This window comes from Phascolarctos cinereus, unplaced genomic scaffold, assembly GCF_003287225.1.
Source record: "Phascolarctos cinereus isolate Bilbo 61053 unplaced genomic scaffold, phaCin_HiC Scaffold_726;HRSCAF=1367, whole genome shotgun sequence".
Classification (NCBI taxonomy): domain Eukaryota; kingdom Metazoa; phylum Chordata; class Mammalia; order Diprotodontia; family Phascolarctidae; genus Phascolarctos; species Phascolarctos cinereus.
Window position 1 is genome coordinate 370,274,216 of NW_027556098.1, and position 21,705 is coordinate 370,295,920.

At 45.2% G+C, this 21,705-nt stretch overlaps 1 protein-coding gene and 1 non-coding gene across 3 annotated transcripts in view; one reads left to right on the plus strand and one right to left on the minus strand.

The window, feature by feature from the left end:
- Nucleotides 1-21,705, minus strand: part of PTPRU (protein tyrosine phosphatase receptor type U) — a 105,097-nt gene that overhangs the window by 57,805 nt on the left and 25,587 nt on the right. For both annotated transcript variants that reach the window (XM_020983356.2, XM_078145518.1), the window contains exons 2-8: nucleotides 17,688-17,819; nucleotides 11,458-11,729; nucleotides 10,380-10,461; nucleotides 10,108-10,223; nucleotides 9,699-9,873; nucleotides 9,138-9,431; nucleotides 7,732-8,040 (exon numbers count right to left, since the gene is read on the minus strand). In XM_020983356.2, coding sequence (XP_020839015.2) covers nucleotides 7,732-8,040; nucleotides 9,138-9,431; nucleotides 9,699-9,873; nucleotides 10,108-10,223; nucleotides 10,380-10,461; nucleotides 11,458-11,729; nucleotides 17,688-17,819 — 1,380 coding nt within the window. The remainder of the gene's footprint in view (nucleotides 1-7,731; nucleotides 8,041-9,137; nucleotides 9,432-9,698; nucleotides 9,874-10,107; nucleotides 10,224-10,379; nucleotides 10,462-11,457; nucleotides 11,730-17,687; nucleotides 17,820-21,705) is intronic.
- LOC144454581 (U6 spliceosomal RNA) lies at nucleotides 18,929-19,035 on the plus strand. Its single transcript, XR_013483102.1, has one exon. It is a non-coding gene; the product is annotated as a U6 spliceosomal RNA (small nuclear RNA).

Genomic DNA, 21,705 nt, shown 5'->3' on the forward strand with positions numbered 1-21,705 from the left:
TAGTATAGAAAAGTGATGGAATAACTATTGTGCTGTAAGAAATGATGGAGGGGATGGATTCAGAGAAACCTGAAAAGACACGTGTGAACTGATGCAGAAGGAAGTGAACAGAACCAGGAGAACAATTTACACAATAACAACATTGTAAGGACAAACAACTTCAAAACACTTTAGAACTCCAATGGAGGTAATGGTCAGTCACAACTCTAGAGGAGCTATGGGGAAAACACGTCACCAACCTCCTGACAGAGAGGTAACAGACTGAGGTGTGGACTGAGATACATGGTTTGGGCACAGCCAGTGTACGAATCTGTCTTGTTTGACTATACATATTTGTTATCAGGAGTTTTTCTTTTTCTTTTTTTTTTCTTCCACTAGCAGGGCAGTTAGGAGGGATAGAAAATAAATAGTCAAAAGAACTAGAAATAAAATAGATGCCCACAGATTGGGGAATGGTTAAACCAAATGTGCTACATGAATGGAACGGAACATTACTATGCTTTAAAAGGAAGTTGATGGCCCATGGATAGACCACCGGGCCCGGAGTCAAGAAGACTTGAGTTGAAATCTGGCCTCAGATACTTCCTAGCTATGTGACCCTAGGCAAGTCATTTCACCTCTGTTTGCCTCAGTTTCCTCAATTCTAAAATGGGGCCACAATAGCACCTATCTTCCACAGTTGTTGTGAGTACCAAATGAGATAATATTTTTAAAATGCTTAGCGTACTGCCTGGAACATAACAGGCGCTTCATGAATGCTAAATCCCTTCCCTTTCCCTTCTCTCCTGCAAGAAACGAAGAACATTATGAAGAGAGAAGCATGGAAAGAGGATGCAGAGTAAAGTAAGCAGAGCCAGGAAAACAATACACATAATGAATACGACAATGGAAACGGAAGGAGCGACTGTAAAACAAGTGAACATGAACGTTGCAGAATGACAAAGAAGACACCTGCCCCCACTCCAGGGGTGAGGGGTGGGGAGAACGGCCAGGGATGTGGGACGCTGCATAAGTCTTCAGAATCTTTCTATATAGTGATGAATTTTGCTGATTTTTTTCCCCCTCATTTTCTTTAAAAAACATTCTTCATTGTATGGGATGGTTCCTTGGGAGAGGGGAGGGAGAAGGGGAAGGATATCAAGAAAACTTTGGCAATATGAAAACAAACTATATCCATACAAATTTATTTTTTTAAAAAAAATAATTATTCATTGAAAACTATTTTTTAAGAGTATTGCATTTGGAAACAGAAGAGCTTGGAATTCAGTCCTGGGTTTGCTACTTAATGACTATGGAGCCTCCAGGTAAATAAATGAATGAATGAATAGATAGATAAATGAATAAATGAATGGATAGATAAATAAAGGAATGTATTAATGGAAAAAATAGATAAAGGAATGAATGAATGGATAGATAAATGAATAAATAGATAGGTAAATAAAGGGATGAATGAATAGATAGATCAATACAGAGATAAGTGAATGAATGAGTGTAAATAAAGATAACATTTATATAGCACTTACTATGTGCCAGGCATTGTGCTAAGTGCTTTACAAATGTAATTTAATCCTCACAACAACCCTGGGAGGTAGGTGCTATTATTATTCCCCTTTTACAAATGAAGAAACTGAGGCAAAAAGAGGTGGTGACTTGCCCAGTCACACAATCTGAAGCTAGATTTGAACTCCAGGCTGGCACTCTATCGACTGCATCACCTAGACTGAAGCCTAAAACAGACAGGAGAATCAGCCCCAGGCCCGGGCAGGAGCCTCTCCAAGGGGCAGCCCGGCCTCTGAAAGGAAGGCAAGGGGCAGGGGAGGCACAGCTGCTTTTGCTATGTCTGCAGTTTATGCTCCAGCTCTGTGTCGTCCACAGCCTGGCATCTCCCAGAAACAACCTCCATAAGAGGGAGGGAGCCGGGCAGGACTCAAAGAGGGTGCTGCCAAGGCAAAGCCTCTAGGCTTTTAGCCAAGTCTCAACTCCCCCATGCCCCATTTCCCTTCTACTTGAGAGGGTTCTGAATATCTTGCAAGTATTAGAAGTAGCACCCCAAGAGGAGAGCCCAAGACCCTCTAACTTTCCCTGGATTTCTACCTCCTCTTGGGATCACACACTTAGAGCTGGGAGGGAGCTTAGAGATCACCACTAGAATGTAAACTCCCCGAGGGCAAGAGCCATTTCGTTTTTCTCTTTTACCTCCAGTACCTAGCATGGTGCCTGGTACATAGTGAGTACTTAGTCAATTCTTGTTGACTGAATAATCAAGTATAATCACCTCATTTTACAGATGGGGAAACTGAGGCCAACAGAGGATGTGACTTGTCCAAGAGCACACTTACAAGCTTCAGAATTGGAACCCAGGTCCTCTAACTTCAAATTCAGTCTTCTCTCCATTACACTAGGCTGCTGCTGCTTCTCAACACCTTTAGTAATACAGACCATCCCTATCCTTGATCCCTCCGGTTCAATGCCAACCAAGAGAGAAAAATAAAGTTGCAAGAAATGCATAGATTCATGTAAAATTCTAAAGGTCTTTTCCTTCACAATCATGGAAATTGTGTGTGGTTATTACTGTATATGTCAATGGGGGGGGCGGGGCACGGAGTGCTATCAGCCTAGCAGGGAGACAGGAGGTACCAATTATCAAAAGGAGGCTGGTGAAGTAGGTGGAGCCCTGCTCAAGTGGAGGACAAGGTTCCTCCTGGAAGCACTAACCCCAGAATTTGATGAGAGGAGCTAGGATAGTATCAGCCTGGAAGTAGAAAAAAGAGACGAGAATGGGGCTGCAGGCTCAAGAGGGAGCAATTCGGCCACTTAGCCCAGAAAGCTGGACTGGCCTCTATGGCCAGCTTAGGGGTATTGCAGCATAAAGATCCCTGGGCCCTGACACCCTGACATTCCAGGCTCTAAGTTTGTTTTGTTTTACCCTCTCTTCAACTATGGCTGGTAAAGTCTCTTTGAAAAGCCTCATGGAGGGCTATGGGACTGGAATGCTGTATAGCCTACAGTATACTGTCAGACTCAGCTGATGAACTGAGGGAAGGGGAGGAGAATCAACTAAGTCTGAATGCCTGAAATGCTTTTCCCCCCTCTCTCTTTCTTTCTTTCCTTTCTTCTTGCCTTCCTTCCTTTTTTTCTTTCTTTCTTCCTTCCTCTCTTTTTTCATTACTGCAAAGGAAGAGAACTCAACTGGTCAATGAGTAACAATCAGGCTCTCTGGGGGCAAAAAAAAAAAAGTATGCCCATACTCACATCTTTTTTAAGTTTATTTTACGTTACTAACAGTCTTTTAAGCCCAGACAATCGACAAGACCCGGCCTTGAAGTCAGGAGGACCTGATTTCAAATCCGGCCTCAGACCAAACACTTGACACTTACTAGCTGTGCGACCCCGGGCAAGTCACTTAACCCCAATTGCCTAAAAAACAATCAACAAGACAATAAGTCATGTCCTGGTTGGTAGTGGCCAGTTTCGGAGGCATGAATGCTTCAGCTGAACACCTGAGACTGGGTCTAGCAAGTGGGTTAGAGCTGGCCCCAGGACCCCAAAGGAGAGGAGGGAAGAGGGATCTAGCTGACGATGAAGGTGATGTCAAAACCAAAGAAAGAAAAACAAACTCAAATTACACAATCAGCAACATCACTGGTGGTGGTGGAGCGCCGGGCTTGGAGTCAAGAAAACTCAAGTTCGAATCCTGCCTCAGACATTTACTAGCTGTGTGACCCTGGGTAAATTACTCAATCTCTCTGTGCCTCCATCTCCTCTTGTATAAAATGGACTCAGCAGTCTCAAATATATCCTGTCTATATTGCGTTTATACATAGGTGTTGCATGCTTCCTCCCCCAGTGAGGGCAGGGCCTATCTTTTCCCTTCCATTGTATCCCAGCGCTTAGCACAGTACCCAGCATGCAGTAGGTGCTTAATAAATGCCTGCTGACAGTCTCTAGGGAATCATCCAGCTCTCAATTTACGACCCAGGGCCTCTGGTTTTGAAGGATAGCGCAGTATTACGAGGACAGTGTACTAGAACAATAACAATAATTGTAATTGAGGAAGACCAAATAAATCTGGGCACTAAGATTTTTTTAAGTGAAAAAGGAAAAGCCCCATGTCAGGCTTTAATGCGTTAAGGAGAAGAAAAGGGAATCCAGATCAGAAGCACGAATGGGGAAGAAGGGGATTAGGCCACCCACCCAGGAACCAGGCACAGAGAGGTGAAAGCATGAGAGGACTAGAATAAGGAAGGGGCCACCCCCAGCTGTTCAAGGGGCAGGTCCAGGGGAGGGTAGGTAGATAGGCAAGAAAAGGAGCTGCCCAGCAGAGCCGGGTCTAGGGTAACAGTAATTGTTCTTTCATATATGTGTGTGTTTATATGTGTGTGTCTGTGTGTATATGTATATATGTATACAATATTCATATGTGTGTGTGTGTGTTTGTATACACACAGGCATGTGTATTATGGCAACATACACAGATTATGCATATTTATCTATAATGCACATGTGTACATACACACTGTGAATACATATATTGTGTAGGAGTATATGAGTGTACTATATAAATATATCACATATATGTATGCTGTGCACAGTGTGTACATATATGCATACCTGCATATGCATGCGTTTGTGTGTGTTATAGGAGTGTGCACTGTGTATATGCACATTGTGTGCGCATGCTATGCATGTGTACATATATGCATTGCGTCTTGTGCACACATGTATATGTATGCATATATTTATATATGGCATATTATATTCTGCATAGATTCATTTAATATGCAATAGTGGGTATTTATCCCATTGGCTCTGGATTTATCTTGTGTGCACTGATTTATATACATTCCCTCCCCCTGTTAGAATGCAAGCCCTTTGAGGGCAGAGACTTTTTTCTTTTCCTTTCCATCTGCAGAGCTTATTTAGCATAGCGCCTGGCACTTAATAAATTCTTACTGATAGAGTAATTGATTTGAGGCCAATCTTTTCACAGCAAGGTTTATTGCTGCCTTTTGGTTTTTATGTCATCTTTTCCAGACATCATTTCTTTATAGGATACATGACAATCCAAGAGACTATATAATAACCTAAAAGCCATGATAAACCAAAGACCATGGGATAATAAGTAATAGCTAACATTCCTATAGCATTTAAGTACTGCAAAGCACGGGACATACACAGTTATCATGGACCTTCACAACAATCCAGTGAGATGGGGGCTATCATTATCCCTATTTCACAGATGAGGAAACTGAGGCTAAGATGTCTCTCAGGGACTTGCTCAGGATCCCACAGCTAGTAAGTGTCTAACGAAGGATTCAAACTCAGGTTTTCAGTGTTCCATCCTCCTAGCCACCTATTGTTCTCAAAAAAGACTACTGTACAATAAGACCACATGATAATACAAAGACTCCATAACTCCAATTGCTGAAAAAGTACATTTGATTGCCTAAGAAGAAGGCCTGCTACCAAGTTCGGGAGTTCTTCATCCAAGGCTCATCCTCAACATAGTCATTCTCTTTACTCCCCGGCCATCTCCTTAACAGCCACACACCCGCCCTCCACCCCAATCCTCTCCCTCCCTCCCCTTGCTTTCCAATTCTGGAACCATAATCCAATCAATACTGCTATTGCTATTTGAAAGGACATTATCAATCTATCTCCCTATAGTAAGGCTCCACTCTCACCATCCCTACATCTTTCCGAACCAAAATACCCTTCCCTGGATACTCCTGTATGTGTGTGCATGTACGTGTGTGTGTGTGTGTGTGTGTGTGTGTGTGTGTATCTGTTCCTATTAGAATGTAAGCTCCTCGAGGGCATGGACTGTCTCATTTTTGTATTTGTATCAGAGTAAGCACTTAATAATTTTTTTATTCATTCCTTCTGAGCTCCAGTTTCCTCATCTGTAAACACATGGGTAATATCTTCCCTTATACCTTAGAGACCTCAGTAGAGAGCTTTAGCAGAGACTGGATGACTACTAATTGGGGATGCTTAGAGGGGAGGCTGTTTTGCTTTTGTCTTTGTATTCACAGAGGTTAGCACTGGGCCTGGCACATAATAGGATTTTGTAAATTGACTGTTTGATTATTTAGATCTGGGCTGGACTAGTAGCCTCTGAAGTCTTTTCTGATACTGGAGTTCTGATTCCATGTTCCCTTGGCACACACCTAGACCGTGAGGGGCAATGAAGCAAGCTGGACTTAGACCCAAGAAACCTGGGTTTTGAAGCCTGGCTTAGCTTAGAGTTACGTGACCATAAACAAGTCACAATCTCTCTGAGCCTCAGTTTCCCTCTCTGTAAAATAATGATAATAATATGTGTACCACCTAGTTGGCAGAGCTGCCATGAGGCACATGCTTAATAAAACCTATAAAGCACTATCAGAATGTTGGCTTTTATTGTTTCTTATTGTATTATTATTACTGTCTGCCCAACTGGATGGTAAATTGCAAAGAGGCAGAGCAGGGACCTTGTCTCCCATTCAATTCAATTCAACCAATGTAAAGTAAGCACCTACTGTATATACCCTAGTGTGCTAACTCTTGGAGAAACACAAACAAAAGTGAAACAGTCTGTGCCCCTGAGAAATTTACTTGAAGGTGGCCAGCTGAGGGTGACCAGCTCCTAGAGATCATAACACAACACAAATACAATATAGATGAGTAAATACAAAGAGCATTTGGCAGATGGAAGAGGCACTGACACCTGAAGGCTTCCTAGGTGGCACCTAGGCTGAGCCTTGAAGTCACATAAGGATTCTAAGAGGCAGAGATGAGGAGGGAATGTGTCCCAGGTATGGGGAAAGGGTTATGCAAATGCACAGAAGTTGGAGATGAAAGGTCAAGGTCAGAGAACAATTAGTCCATTGTGAAGGGGGAGTTAAATGATATAAATTAGAAGAGTAAGTGGAAGCCAGGCTGCAGAGAACCTTCAGCACCAGGCTTAGAACTCTGTATTTTATCCTAGAGCCAACTGGGAGCCACTGAAGATTCTTGAGCAGAGCAGTACCATAGTCAGATATGTGACTTTAGAAATTCAATAAATACACACACATTTACTAAATGCCTAGAAAGGCACTGTGTGGAGGATGGATTAGACAAGAAAGAGACCAGAATCAGCAAAGTCACTGCAATAATCCAGATGACAGGGGATGAACTCCGGTAGTAGCTGTATGAATGGAGGGAAGGGGATGCCAGTATGTGATATTGCCCCTTTTTTGATTCATGGTAGAATTAGCAAAGAACTACAGTAACTTCTTTAAACTTTGACTCTCATTCAATATCTAGTGCAATGCTTTGTAAACAGTGGACCTTAATATGTCAGTATTAAGCATATCAGTCAGTCCACAAGCATTACACACTGCTACATTTTCTCAGTCAATCAGTCAATAAACATTTATTAAGTGCTTACTGTGTTCCAGGCACTGTATTAAGCCCTGGAGATACAAAGAAAAGTAGACACATGTTTGCAGATATGGTGCATATAAAGTACCTTGGAGAGTTACAAGATAGAAAATGGACACACTCTGCTTCCTAGCCCTTGGGAACTAGCTCTCAAAAGTCCTGCTGCTGACCAGTTTACTACTGAGTCCTACTCTTTGACCCATCCTCAACCACTGCCAGGCAGGCAGTCCTTGACCCAAGGCACTCATCCAACAAGACTTCTACCAATGCCCTGGAAGGCCCCTTCATATGGGACCAGGCCACTCAGAACCATGGGGGCCTTACCATCTTCATCCGTCTGGAAGATGACCTCCTTGCCCTCTTTCCTTCCCTCAGGGTTGGCCAGGATGAGCCGCACATGGATGTTCCGGTAGGGCAGCAGGTTTTTGATGGTGTAGCGGTTGGTGCCCCGTTCCATCTTCACACACTCCCGAAAAGTCTGGTTGTGGCTGCTGCCCACAGTGTAGCGATAGCACAGGGACACGGTGTAGGTGTGACAGCGGGTGACATTGTAGCCAAGGGGCTCCCACTGGAGGGTCAGCTGGCGAGACTGGATCTCAGAGAAGGCGAGCCCCTTGGGAGCTCTCATGGGCTCTGAGGGACAAATATGGGGCCAAAAGGGCAGGAGGTAAGATGGGGAAGAACACAGGGAGAAAGGGAGAGAGGGAACTAATCAGCCAGAAGGAAATACAGAAGCTGAGAAAGTAGACCACCGTGAACACAGCACCACCCCAGGGTCAGATTAAGGTGGGGAAAGCCAGTCTGAATCACTTCAAAAGAATTCCGTTTCCATCCTCTACAGCATCCTCCACAGTCTCATGGAGAAGACCCTCTCAAAGTCTAGGCCAGCTGAGCCCCAAGATCTACCAGGACCAGCTGAGCTTGGAAAGCTTCAGACACAATTCTGATGACAATCACCGAGCAGTGAGGAGGGCAGTTGGTGCACATCACCAGAAGCTTGGCCACCGGCAGACGTTGGTGGGGAAGGGATTGGCCCCAGCAATTCACAAAGACCCTTTTCTGAGATAGGAAGTTGTGGCAATCTGTGCCAGGGAATGCCCCACCCAGGAAATCATGGGTCTTTCAAAATAGTAGGAAAAACCTCATTAATATCAAATACCAACAGTAACTACTAACAAAGTATCAACAAATGGAGGTCTTGTAGGAACCCACTTTAAGGAATAAATAAGACTATTTGTAATTAGCACATTAACTGTCTGCAAGCAAATAGTACTGCTAAAGTTTAGTATTGGTACAAATCTCTGCCACACTTTTCTCCCAAATCTGGCTTGGATAAAACCTGAATGCATTCTATACTTTGTGTGATTTTTCAGCATATATCTTTTTTTCCTCTCTTTTCAAAATGCTCTCACTTTCAAAATGCCATCCATCTATCTACAAGGGTGACATATATTCAGGCTAGTAGGATACTTAAAAAGAGTTTTTCTCCTGAGTAGGTTAAGCATCCCCCCCCCACAATTTTGTTGGATCCAAGACTCAACACAGACAGTGTAGCCCAGCAGAAAGAGCACCAGACTTGGAGTCAGAAGATTTGGGTTCAGATTTTACTTACTCCCTGTGAGACTTTGGGTGAATCATTTAATATCTCTGGGCCTCATTTACTCATCTGCAAATGGCTTCTACTAGATCAGGTTCAGGATGCACCCTTCCCCATTTCCAGCATCACTCACCTGCACATTTGGTCCTGCTGATGAGCGCAGGGCCAGGCTTTCCAGTACCCCCTTCACCAGGCCGGGTAAGCAACACGCTGATCTCATACTCAGTGTCGGGGTCGAGGTGCCACAGCTTGTAGGTCTGCATACTGACAGCGTGCACCTCCGCCCATGGGCCCCGAGACATGCGGTATTCAATCTCCTTGCGCACAATGGGGCCATCACCAATGATGGAGTTGGTGTTGAGTTGAATGATGAGGTAGGTGGAGCCAGCCCGCAGCAACTGGGGAGGTGCGATGGGTGTGGGGGGCTCTGGGGGACAGGAGGAGGTAGGCAGGAAAGAGAAGTGTGGGAGAAACCACAACAACCTCTTGCTCATTTCCAGTACTCTAAAATCCCTAAGGGGATCTGGGGGGTGCAGGGGAACATAACCCAAGAGGAACCCTTTGACCCTGTCTCCCTCCCCCAATCATACACTGACCCTAACCCACCCAGAGGGCACCCTCCAGGCCTGACTCTCCCAGATCCCTCAGTCTGACCTAGGTCTCTCACTCTCATTCAACCCAGGGGTTCACTGACCCTTAACAATGAGCTCTGCAAAGTTGGAGACTCCTGCACCCCGTGGTGCCTGGGACACACAACGGTAGAGATCCTGCTCCCCCCGCCCTACTTCGGGCAGCTGGAATGTGGCCAGGAAGCGGCGGTGACTGATGTGCTTCACAGAGGCAGCGGGGACCATCAAACCATCCTGGCGCTAGGGGAGAAGGAAGGTAAGCTTGGAGACCACCCTGGCCACCCAGAGACCAAACCCAGAGCCCTGACCACCAGAAAGAAAGAGAATCTGCTGGGGGACCTGCCGACCAGGAATGAGGAGGGTGGACAACCATTCCAGGAGGAGGAAGGAGAACCTGCCACCCTGCCCACCAAGGAGAGAAAGAACAGCTGACCTAGGGTGGGGGCAGGGTGGGGAACAGGGGAAGCCTCTCACCTGCAGCAGAAACTGCTCAGCCTCTGAGGCCCGCCCAGCTGCCATGCACTGGAAAGTGGCATTCTGGCCTGCGTTGACCTCCACATCACCCAGACGGGAGAAGTGAGGAGCTTTTGCTGGAGAGAGGGGACAAGGACACAAGGCAGTGAGGATGGGAACATAGGCAGAACAGAAGAGCCAGCCTCCCCTCCATTACCCACGGGGCAGTCCCCTCTACATCCCACCTCCACCCCACCGCAGCAACCTCCCAGGAGACCCCCTGGAGGACTCACCGCATGGATAGCTGAAGAGCAGAATGTCATCCAGGCCCATGTAGCCTCGGCGGTCTGTGGAGATGATGGCCTCAAACAGCACCTGGGGCAGCAGGGACCCAAACACAGAGCTCACAGTCTAGACCTCTTCCCATCCCCAGAGTTAACTCTCCCCCTGCCCTAGCCCCACCATCAATCAATCATCAGACCTTTAGTAAGCATCCCCCATGTGTCAGGTACAACTCTAGGTGCTAAAGATACAAGAGCAAGACGAAAGCAATTCCTGGTAGCAAAGGGCTCCTCCCCATCTCCCCAAAGCCTTCGGCTCCTCCTCCAACCACTATAAGCCACAGGTTTTCATTCATTCAATTGACAAATGCTTAAGTGCATAGCACTGTATTGGGATTTGGGGGGTGGTAAGTGCAGGTAAGTGCTCCTTCCCTGAAGGAGCTGAGGAGCCTGCACCTTTCAGTGGCCCTCCCTAGCCTCCGTTCCAACCCTTCTCCTTCCACATTACCCCAAATCCCTTCTGTCTGCCCTGTAACCCAGGCCTGCCACAGCCCTGACTCCACCTAGAAGAAGGACCACCAACCCGCTTTAGAAGCCAGCACTGAGCAGCCAACAGCATCTCCTCACCAAGGCCTGGTACAACTTGGTATTTAAAGAGCAAGGTCTTAGCTCAGCCCCTTTAGGGATGGTGAACTTTCCCCAAAGGTCACAGAATCATAGATTTTAGAGCTGGAAGGGACCTCAGAAGTCAAGTGCAACTGCTTCATTTGACAGTTGAGACCCAAGGCCCAGAGCATCAAGACACTTGCCTGAGGTCATACAGGCAGTAAGTAGAAGAGCTGGGATTTGAACTCAGGTCCTTTGATTCCAAATCCAGGGATTTTTCTACCACACTGCGCTAAGGATACAATCCCATTCCTCAGCCATAGACTCTACTCCTAATTCATGACTATGCATTCTCACCCAGTCAGACTGAGCCCCAACCTCAGCTATAGACCGCCCAAATCCTAGACATGGGTAGAGTCTTGACTCTGGCCACAGATGGAACTTTAATGCTTGTTATCCAACAGAGCAGCCATGGCCAGCTCACCTGGTACTCATTGGGCCAGAAGGTGCTGACCGCCAGTTCAGCCTGGTGCCACTGACGGCCGTGAGAGCCAGACATGTTCCAGACGGCGCTGCCCAAGGGGCCTCCATTGACGCGCACATAGACTCCCAGAGCCCCAGGGCTGTGACCATCCCGGCTATACAGGAAGTAGCTGAACTGTAAGCAGTGGGTGTCATTCTCACTCAGGCTCTGGAATACCACATGGGCCCGCTGACCAGCAGCATGCTGGGAAGAATTGACCATCAGGTATGAGCCTAGAATGAGAAGAGTTCACAGTTTAGGGAATGGGGGGAGAGGGGAAGGAGAGAAAACTAAGTCAATAAACACAATCAAACTTTTATTAGGCACCTACTATGTGCCAGGCACTGTATTAAGTACTGGGGAGCTAAGGAGGCTTCAGCGAGACAGGGATTGGGGGGCCATAGAGGAGAAACAAAGAGTACCTGGAGGAAGCTGAGGAAGAAATCAAGGGGAAATGCTGACAGGATGAGACAGGAACCAGAGGATTTCTGTATATTTTGGCAATAAACCATCGGCTCTTAGATTTAAACTGGGAGGGATCTAAGAGATTGCTAGCATTTATATACTAGCCAGCTACTTAAGGTTTACAAAATACCATACACGGCATTCATTACCTCATTTGTTTTGATCACCATGACCCTGTGAGAAAGATGTTATTATTATCCCCATTTTACAAGCAAGGAAACTGAGGCTGAGAACTTAATGACTTGCCCACTGTCACACAGATGGTAAGTCACTGAGGCAGGATTTGAACCCAGACCTTGTGGACCCCAAGTGCAGCCCTCTATCCACAACTTGATCATCGAATCCAACCCCTCATTTGACAGATGAGAGAAATGGAGGCCCAAAGAGTTGCAGAGGCTAGCCAAGGTCACACAGACTCTAAGTGGCAGGCCTGGAACTCCAACCTCGGTCTCTCTATTCCCAGCCCAGCACTTTTCCCACCATATCGAGCTGCCTCTCACAAGCCTGGCTATGCCTATGAACCTCTTCATTTTGAACCACCTGGAGCAGGTGATTTCTGCTCCAGCAAGGTCAGACTGAAGCGGTCCTTCAGGGCTGTGAGCCAGAGGTCCTAGTTCTTCTGCAGTATTAAAAGACAAGCCCTTCCTGGGGAAGGCCCAGAGGGACAGGCCCACCCCTCTAGAGTATGGCCTTTAGTGCTGAAATGGGGTCAACAAGGGAGGCCCCAACTGGGCTGGGGATAGGAGAAATGATCTGAGGACAAGGAGCCATAGCTCCTTGGAGTGAAGCCAGAAGGGAGCAGGAGGTGATCGGTGGCTGAGGAAGCCACCCAGGAGGGAAGAGGCAAGTGGCAAGGGGCCAAAAGTCAGAGCTATCCCAGTTGACTCCCGGGCTTGGAAGACTTCCAACAAAAACTCATTTTCATCTCAGCCCCTGTACCTCCAGAGTTCAGGGCTCCCCTGAGACACCCCTGGAAAAGAGTTTCATTCATCTCTCCAAGGCCAGGACTACAGAGTCTGAAGGGAAGTGGGCAGGGCTTAGAGATTTTTATTTTTTTAAACAAACTCATATTCTCTTTTTATGAGCCCATAGACTCCCTCTCTACTATCCTAGCCCCTAACCCAAGAACCAGCCTATCCCTCTCCCCTTCTCTCCTCCTCCTCTCCTCCTCTCTATAAGAAGCCAGCCCTTCCTGTCTCTAGCTCCTTCTCTTCCTGATTCATCAAAGTCCTAGGCTCCAGTCCTGGTGTCACCAATGGCCCCCTGTCTTCTCTTCCCACCCTGCTTTGACCCTCCCTGACTCTGGTCACTAAAGCTTTAAGGAACACAGACTCATGCTCTGCCTTCCTCTGGCTATTCTAGGGGTATAAATTATCTTCCCACCAGGCTAAAATTCAGGGGTGGGGAACCTGCAGCCTTAAGGCCACATGTGGCCCTCTTGGTCCTCAAGTGCAGCCCTTTGACTGAATCCAAACTTCACAGAACAAATTCCCTTAATAAAAGGCTCTAGATGCTAGATACTCCCTGGGGGGAGAATTTGGGGATCCCTAACCCTACCCCTAATAAGGATGGAAGAGGAAGAAGAAGGGTGGGGTGTTAACAGGCTACCAGTGCCAGCCAAGACAGGTGCCAATCTGGGAGGGGAAAGGTAGCAGGAGCAGAAAGAAAGAGAGGAAGGAATTCCCCATAAAGAGATGAGAAAATGGTTCCCCCACTTCCTTTCAGAGGTAAGGAGCTATGAATGTTGAACATGCACATACTGTCACACTCAGTTAATCGGTTGGTTAGTTTTACTGACGTGCTTTATACACACACACACACACACACACACACACACACACACACACACACACACACACACACATCCTTTCTTTTCTATCCCTTGTTACAAGGGATGGCTCCTTCTGTAGAGGAGGGAGGGATATATTTGGAAATGATGGCAATGTGAAAACAAAAGATATCAAGAAAAAAATGTTAAAAGAAAAAAAGAGGGCCCAAATTATTTTCAGGAGGAAGAAAAGGCTGCCTAATCAGACTCTAAGCCTCCACAATTGTGAGCTTTGGGTAAAAGGAGAAGGAGAGACAAGGAAGGAGAGGGACAAGAAAAAAAAGCCTTGCAGAAAGTTATACAATACAGTATGATAGAGCAGAGAAGATTCCCAGACTAGGATTCAGAAGACTTGGGTTCTATTCCCAATCATGCCACTGCCCATACTGTGTGACCCTAAGCAACTCAAGTCCCCCAATCTGACCTCTGAGGGCATTTCCAGCTCTGGAGCTCTATGATGCTTTCTGACATGCCTGGACAGACATCTGAGGCTTGCTGCATGTAGCGAGTGGGTCTCTGGGAAAGTCAGAATGCAACAGGGCACCAGAGCTTAAGGACCTTGATAAGTTGGAGGGAGCCAGAGGGGGCAAAGAAGATGGCAAAGGACTTTGAGGCCATGCCAAATGAAGATCCGTCAGAGGAGCTAGGAAGGTTTAGCCCAGACAAGGGAAGGCCCAGGGAGGGCACGATATCTTTGTTCAACTATCTAAAGGGCCAGCAGGTGGAAAGATTACACTTATTCTCCTTGATTCTAGAGTAGAGAAACAATGAGTAGAAGATGCAAAGAGGCCAGTGTAGGCTTGATGTCCAGAAAACACTCCTCCCAATGAAAGCTGTCCCAAAGTGGATTGGGCTGCCCCAAGAGGAGGGGTGGAAGCAGTTCACCCTCCTTACAGGTCTTCAGGCAGAGGCTTATCAAGTTCGTTATTGTGGGGATTCCTTTCACCTATGGTTTGCACAAGATGGCCTCAGAGAAGGCTTAACATCTCTAAATTCTGTGACATGACCACAGCAGACTGGGATGATGGCTGAGCCCCAAACTTAGCCCTGGAGAGATTGCTGAAGATTCTATCTCAGAATGTGGAGGGAAGCCAACAGGGCTAGTCATCATATCCATTCTCCACCAAGGCCATCAAATTCCGATAAGACCTAGGCTTGAGTAGAATCTGGGGCTAAATAACTCATCCTCTCAAGCCCAGAGGGCACCTGAAGAAAGATATAGTGATGGCAACTGTGCCTCCCACTTCAAAAAGTGGGGGAGGCCATGCTGAGGTCAGGCACATGACCTATGAGATAGATTAAACAAAGCATTTATCAAGCATTTACTGTGTGTCAAGAATTGTGCTAAATGCTGGAGATGCAAATATTAGTAAGCAAGACAGTCCCTGAGCTCAAAGAACGTACATTCTAATGGGGGAAAACAACATATAAGGGCTATGAGTCCAGGCATTAGGTAGTAGGGAGTAGGGATCAGAATTTGAACAGAAAATATTGTTATGTTAGGGAAGTATAGAAGGGAGAAGAGCCCTCAGGCAGTGGGGACTGGGATACCCAAAAAAAGAGAGCAGCCACTGATGGAAACAGGGTTGGGGCTTATGGACAGCTTGGAGGCAATGAGGGAGGAAGAGGAGGAGCAGAAGGAGGAGAGGTATGAAAAGTTCCTGGCCCTGACCATCATGGGGCAAGACTAAGAAGGGAGTGGTAAATGAAGGAGATCATGGATGTAGAGCTGGAAAGGCCCTTAAGGGTCACCTAGTCCAAATCCCTCATGAAATAGATAAAGAAAGTGAAGCTCGGAGAAAAAAAGCCATTTGCCTAATGTCACACAGGTAGGAAATATGTCTCCCATCTTCAGTGCTCTTTCCACTCTACCACAATGAATCTGCCTGTTGGGAAAGGTCCATGGAAGGGCCAAGGGAAGAAATGGAGGAGGCTCACAGCGGCACAGGAAAGGTTCACAGCAGAGCATGTGGGGCGGCATGGGGGGGGGGGGCAATCAGGGAAGATTTGCTGTGGGGCAGGGCAAGATCCAAAAAGCTCCCCAGTGGAGAAACAAAGTAAGCTTACTCTGGGGCAGAGAAGGGAGAAGATTAGGAGAGGATCACTGCGCGATAGGAAGGAGGATTAGAGAAGGTTCAGTGCAGGACAGGGAAGAGGATCAGAGAAAAGGCGATGGAGCAAGGAAGGGGAATCTGGGGAACTTCACTGTGGGACAGGAAATGAAGAAGGGCAGGGAAACCTCACTGTAAGGCAAGTGTAATGGGAGTCATCCTACCCACAGACAAATATCCTCTTGCTGCTTCCAGGGGGACCATGTGGGATTTCTCAGGAGCTCGCTTCTGATTATATACAACTCATCACTGAATTCAGTCCCCATAATTTGCTGCTGAGCCAGAACTCTGAGTATACTAAGGAGGTGCCCTGAGACGTGGCCCTTTCTCTTCCTTCTATTTTGTCTAGGCAAGCTGGTGCCTTTTATATCTTCATGACTTTGGTACAGGGGCTTGTGAAAACTCAAAAGGCCCAGAAGTCTTTTAGTCATAGTGGCAACATCTACCACTGGTAAGGAGACAGAAGCAGCATCCCCCTGGAGCAGCAAAGGGGTAAGTACTCGCACTGGGAAGCTTGACCACCACCAAGACAAATGCCTAAGCAGCAGAAGGAGTGAGATGGCCCCAAAAAAGGGGTCGGCATCAGACAATGTAACATGGCTAATCAGTAGTCTTGGAAAACCTATTTATGTCCAAATGGGGCCTGAATGTTGACTCCCAGCTAAGTGTACTAGCAGTAACAAGCAAGCTACAAAGTTCTATTCTGATCATTCAGTAATGCATGCTAAGATTCTCCTTTGCTTATCACGGCTTTCTTTAAATAGGAACAAATCCTCTCTACTGTACTGGATTCAAATTTGTACATTGAGCACCTCTTTTATTTTGTCCCTCTTGGAGGAAACTTTAGACTAGACCTAAAATAGAATTGTGCCTAGATTAGCCAGGGTAAGAGATGATAAGGCAATGAATGTGAGAGTGAGGAATGCAGTTTCCTGAGGAGGAAGTCAGGCTGTCCTAGCAATAAACTTGATACTACCCAACTGCATGGTTATGTTACAGGGGCAGATACCCTGAGCCTTTATGAGTCTCAGTAATAGTTGCATCTAACTTCTATGTTAGATGAGAAAGGAAGAGGTTCAGGAAAGGTTCAGTGTTGGGAGACAGTAAGAGAAAGCTCTCTATAGGGCAGGGAAGAGGGAAGAGGGAAGAGCAGAAAATGGCTCACCTCAATGCTGGGAAATAATCCAACTACTTTGGATTTCAATTTTGAATGTGAGAAAAGTGACTAAACTACCTAGCTCTTTAACCAAGCAACCCCCCCAGATACAAAGCTCATGAAAGTCAAAGAAAGAAAAAAGTTCCCATATATGCCAAAATATTCCTAACAGAGCAAAGAACTGGAAACAAAGCGGTTGTCCATTGATTGGACTGAACCAATGGTGGCACAAGAATGTAATAAAATTCTGAGAAACATAAAAAGACTTGTATGAACTAGTACAAAGAAAATAAGCAGAATCATGAGAACAATTTACACAATGACACCAACGTGAATGAGGAATGCACCAAAAGGAATCATACTGTGAATAACAGAAAAAACAGTAAAGATCCTAGGGAAGAGACAACAAAGAATATATCCTCTCCCATGACAGAGAGATGAAAGACAACTAGGAGAGACACTGTAGACATTGTTAGACAAGGTTTTTGTATAACATGTTTTTGCTTCATTGTTTTTCTTTGTCACAAAAAAAAAAGGCTGATTCCGGAGGTGGAGGTGAGATATAACTATGATATAAAGACATCAGGCATCAATGAAGCATTTTTTTAAAGAAAAGAAGAAAAAGGCTCACCATGAGGCAGGTCTGGTGGGAAGCGGGGGCCAGCATCATTGCGCACTCGCTCCCACTGGAAATCGTCATACTGGGCCTGACTATATTCACATGGTGCCACTGGATCTCCATCCTCGTCAAAAGAGCAGCCAGCTGTGGGAACAGGAAAGTTAATTTATCTCAAATCCATCCTGGGGTCACCCTCCAGCTTATTAGTGGGACAAATTTCTAGATTACTCCAAGGTAGTTCCTACATCACCTCCCACCAAAGAGATCTATAGAAACCAAACTTAACCTCTACTTTTAGAAAATCACGTGAGAGGCCGATTGGGGAAGAGGGCATTGAGGGAGGGGAGGTTAAAGAAAAGGCTGGGGATAGGATCAGGGCTGCTGTGTTGGAGTCCCCACCCCTGGACTAAAACCACAGAACATCTTGTGTTTCCTAATTCAGAAGCCAATCCACCCACAGTGTATAATCTGATGTGGACACGCGCACACACACTCAACACATACCACACACATAACTAGAGATATAAAATCTGCATGTTTGAGGCTATTTACAGAACTCTAGGAGGGAAGCATCAAAATGTTTGCATCACTTATGTATTTTAGCACAATAGCACTGAATCATGCTATCTTGGAGTTGGGAGGGACCTCAGAGGGACCTCAGAGTCCGTCCAGCCAAAACCTGCAAGAAATCTCTCCAGCAAATCTCATTTATTCATTTAAGAAACATTTGTTGAGAACCTAGGAGTGCTAGGCATTGTTCTAGATCAGGGGTGGGAACCTGTGGCCTCAAGGCCACATGTGGCCCTCTAGGTCCTCAAGTGCAGCCCTTTGACTGAATCCAAACTTCACAGACCAAATCCCCTTAATAAAAGGATTTGTTCTATAAAACTTGGACTCAGTCAAAAGGCTGCACCCAAGGACCTAGAAGGCGACATGTAGCCTCGAGGCTGTAGGTTCCCCACCCCTGTTCTAGATGCTAAGGATACAAAGACAAAAGAATAAAACTATCCTTGCCCTCAAGATTAAAGCAAGATTAAAAGGTATAGAAATATGGGGCAGCTAGGTGGTGCAGTGGATAAAGCACCAGCCCTGAGGTCAGGAGGACCTGAGTTCAAATCCGACCTCAGACCAAACACTTGACCCTGGGCAAGTCACTTAACCCCAATTGCCTTCAAAAACAAACAAAAAAGTATAGAAATAAGTAAATGCAAAATAAAGTCATACAACGTAATTTCATAAAGAAAGACATACTAGTGCTTGCTTCGGCAGCACATATGTGAAAATTGAAATGATACAAAGAAGATTAGCATGGCCCCTGCGTAAGGATGATACGCAAATCCATGAATCATTCCATATTTTTATAGAAATCTATCCTGTCTTACAGGAAAGTTGAAGGGGAAAGGGATAAGAGAAGGGGGGGCAGAGATGGAAGGGAAGGCAGATTAGGAGAAGGGGTATTCAGAATGCATGCCATCTTGGGGTGGGGGGAGGGAAAAAATTAAGTTTAATTTAAAAAAAGAAAAAAGAAAAAGAAATGTATTACCACCGAAAAAACAGACATACTAATTGCTAGGGGAATTGGGAAAGACCTCATGCAAAAGGTGGCACCTATAATATGACAAAAAAAGAAAGAAAGCTAGGAATTTTACAAGGTGGAGGTGAGAAGAAAGTACATTCCAAGCATGGGGTATCACCTATGCAAATGCACAGAGGTGGGAGATTTCATTATGGGAAATAGATAACTGGGCAATTTGACTAGAATGGAGAGTATAGGAAGAGGAGTAATAGGAAATAAGATTTTTTTCTGATATTAATATACATGAAATGATTGGTTACCAATATGGAGGTCATTTCTGAATCAGTTGTCTATATAAAGCCAGATCAATGACTTGTACCAATTAGAAGGAAGTGTAAAAATGAGAAGCTATTGAACACAACTGAAGCAACATCAACCTGTTCTAGTTAACCAAGCTGTCAATCCCCCAAAATGGGAAATGGATTAACAGACATGGACACAGATTACTGCCATTTCCTAAGAAAATTATTCATCACAATATGGAGACCAGAAGAGCCTCAAAAACCCTCATCCAGAAAGACACTTGATCACCTTGCTAAGCATGAGATATGACAGGCAAGGATGACACTATTTTAGAATGAAAACTCCTTTTTTAAAATCTTATTTAAAAAAGAAAAGTATAGGCCAGCTAGGTGGCGCAGTGGATAGAGCACCGGCCCTGGATTTAGGAGGACCTGAGTTCAAATGTGACCTCAGACATATAACACTTACTTGCTGTATGACCCTGGGCAAATCATTTAACCCCATTGCCTAGCCAAAAAAGAAAAGGATAGAAAGGATTATAATCAGTCTCGCTGCATTAAATAGTGAAAAGCAGTAGAAGGAAAAACACATTTACAGAAAGGTCAGAGGGGCCCAACTAACATAGATCATACTGAGGACATTTAAGTATGAAACTGGATGGAGGACAATGAACAGATCAAAGAAAGGCTAAGATCTATAAAAAATGTCTATATCAAACTCTTTTTCTCTATCAATGACAGTGGAGCTACCACCTTTGTATTCTAACATCACAGTCCCCAGTGCTCTGCACAAGGCAGTGAAAATGACACTGAAGGGAGGAAAAATCATAGACCTTACGCCAACCAAAAAAAAAAAAAGTCAACTGAGACAACACTGATAACTACTAACCTACATGCCTGGTTTCCCAGCTATAAAAAATCTGTATGAGAATATCGTACAAATAATCTACATGCACATTGAGGCTATGTCTTGAAGATAAGAAGAAGGAACAGGAAGGTTTTTACAAATGTTATTCAACAGCAGAGCAAATCCTTGTAATCACCCAAGTGACTAAAAGGTACAAATAGTACAAGATGCTCCTGTTCATTGACCACGTAAAAGAATTGTATTTGGCAGCACAAAGACTACCTTAAAAACTCTCCTATAACAAGATATCTTCCATGCACAAGTCAAAATCATGCAAGATTCCTTCAAAGATCTAACAATAGAAATAACTTCATGCAATGACACCCTGATTATGAATATCAAACATGGCATAAAGTTGCTTCAGGCATTAGTCTCTATGTTGCAGAACAAGGTGCCAGCCTGCATTGGTAGAGGTAATTTCTTCACCAGGAGTTCTCTACACCAATAAAATCAGATGAAAAGGGGAGGGAGAGGCCCAAACCAGTGAAACATATGCTCATCAAAGGCATCTGGCACTGTCATGGAGGATGTCCCAGATACTGCTATTTAGAGATGACACTGTACTGATTACATCAAGCCCCAGAGCTTCAGAGTTTCAGAGTTTCCTAATAAGGCCTATTATCACTGAAAAGAGTTTTACCTTACAATCCACACTGTGTAAACCAAGTGGATGAGGAATACTGATAATCCAGACTATTGATGTGTTGTCAGATGGACATTCCATAGAGTTGGTCCATCTTCACATAAATCTTAGACACTGCAGATGGACAATGAGGTGGTTCCTAAGTTGGCTAGGAAGAGGAGACGAGGCTAGATTTACCTTGTGAAATTGTGCCATGCTTTTAAAGACCCCCAAGGTCTTTCTGGAAACAAAGCCTATCAGTATTCTTCTATTGATGCTATCTGTCAATGAGTCATGGATCAGTCTCTGAAAATTTAGCCTTGGAGATCATCCATATGGCAATGGAAAGGTACCAGTAGAGGGCAACACAATCATTGAAGTACTGCTCAGGTGAATTGATATACAGAATATCATCAGAAAGATGTATCATATGAAAAGAGAGTAGACCAACCCCATTGCATGAATAAGGCATAATCAATGGGGAAAAGCCCACATATTCTACTGGTATCCACGTAACGTCAAGATCTCCAAGAACCTGAGAAGAAGGTGAAAGTGCTAAGTGGTTTATGATCTGCATGATTGGAGGAAAGTACACATATCAATGCCATCACAGATTCAGGCCAGGTTCTTGACTGTTAGGCTCTTTTTTGGATCCTGACTGTTATCCAGTGTCTTAATTATAC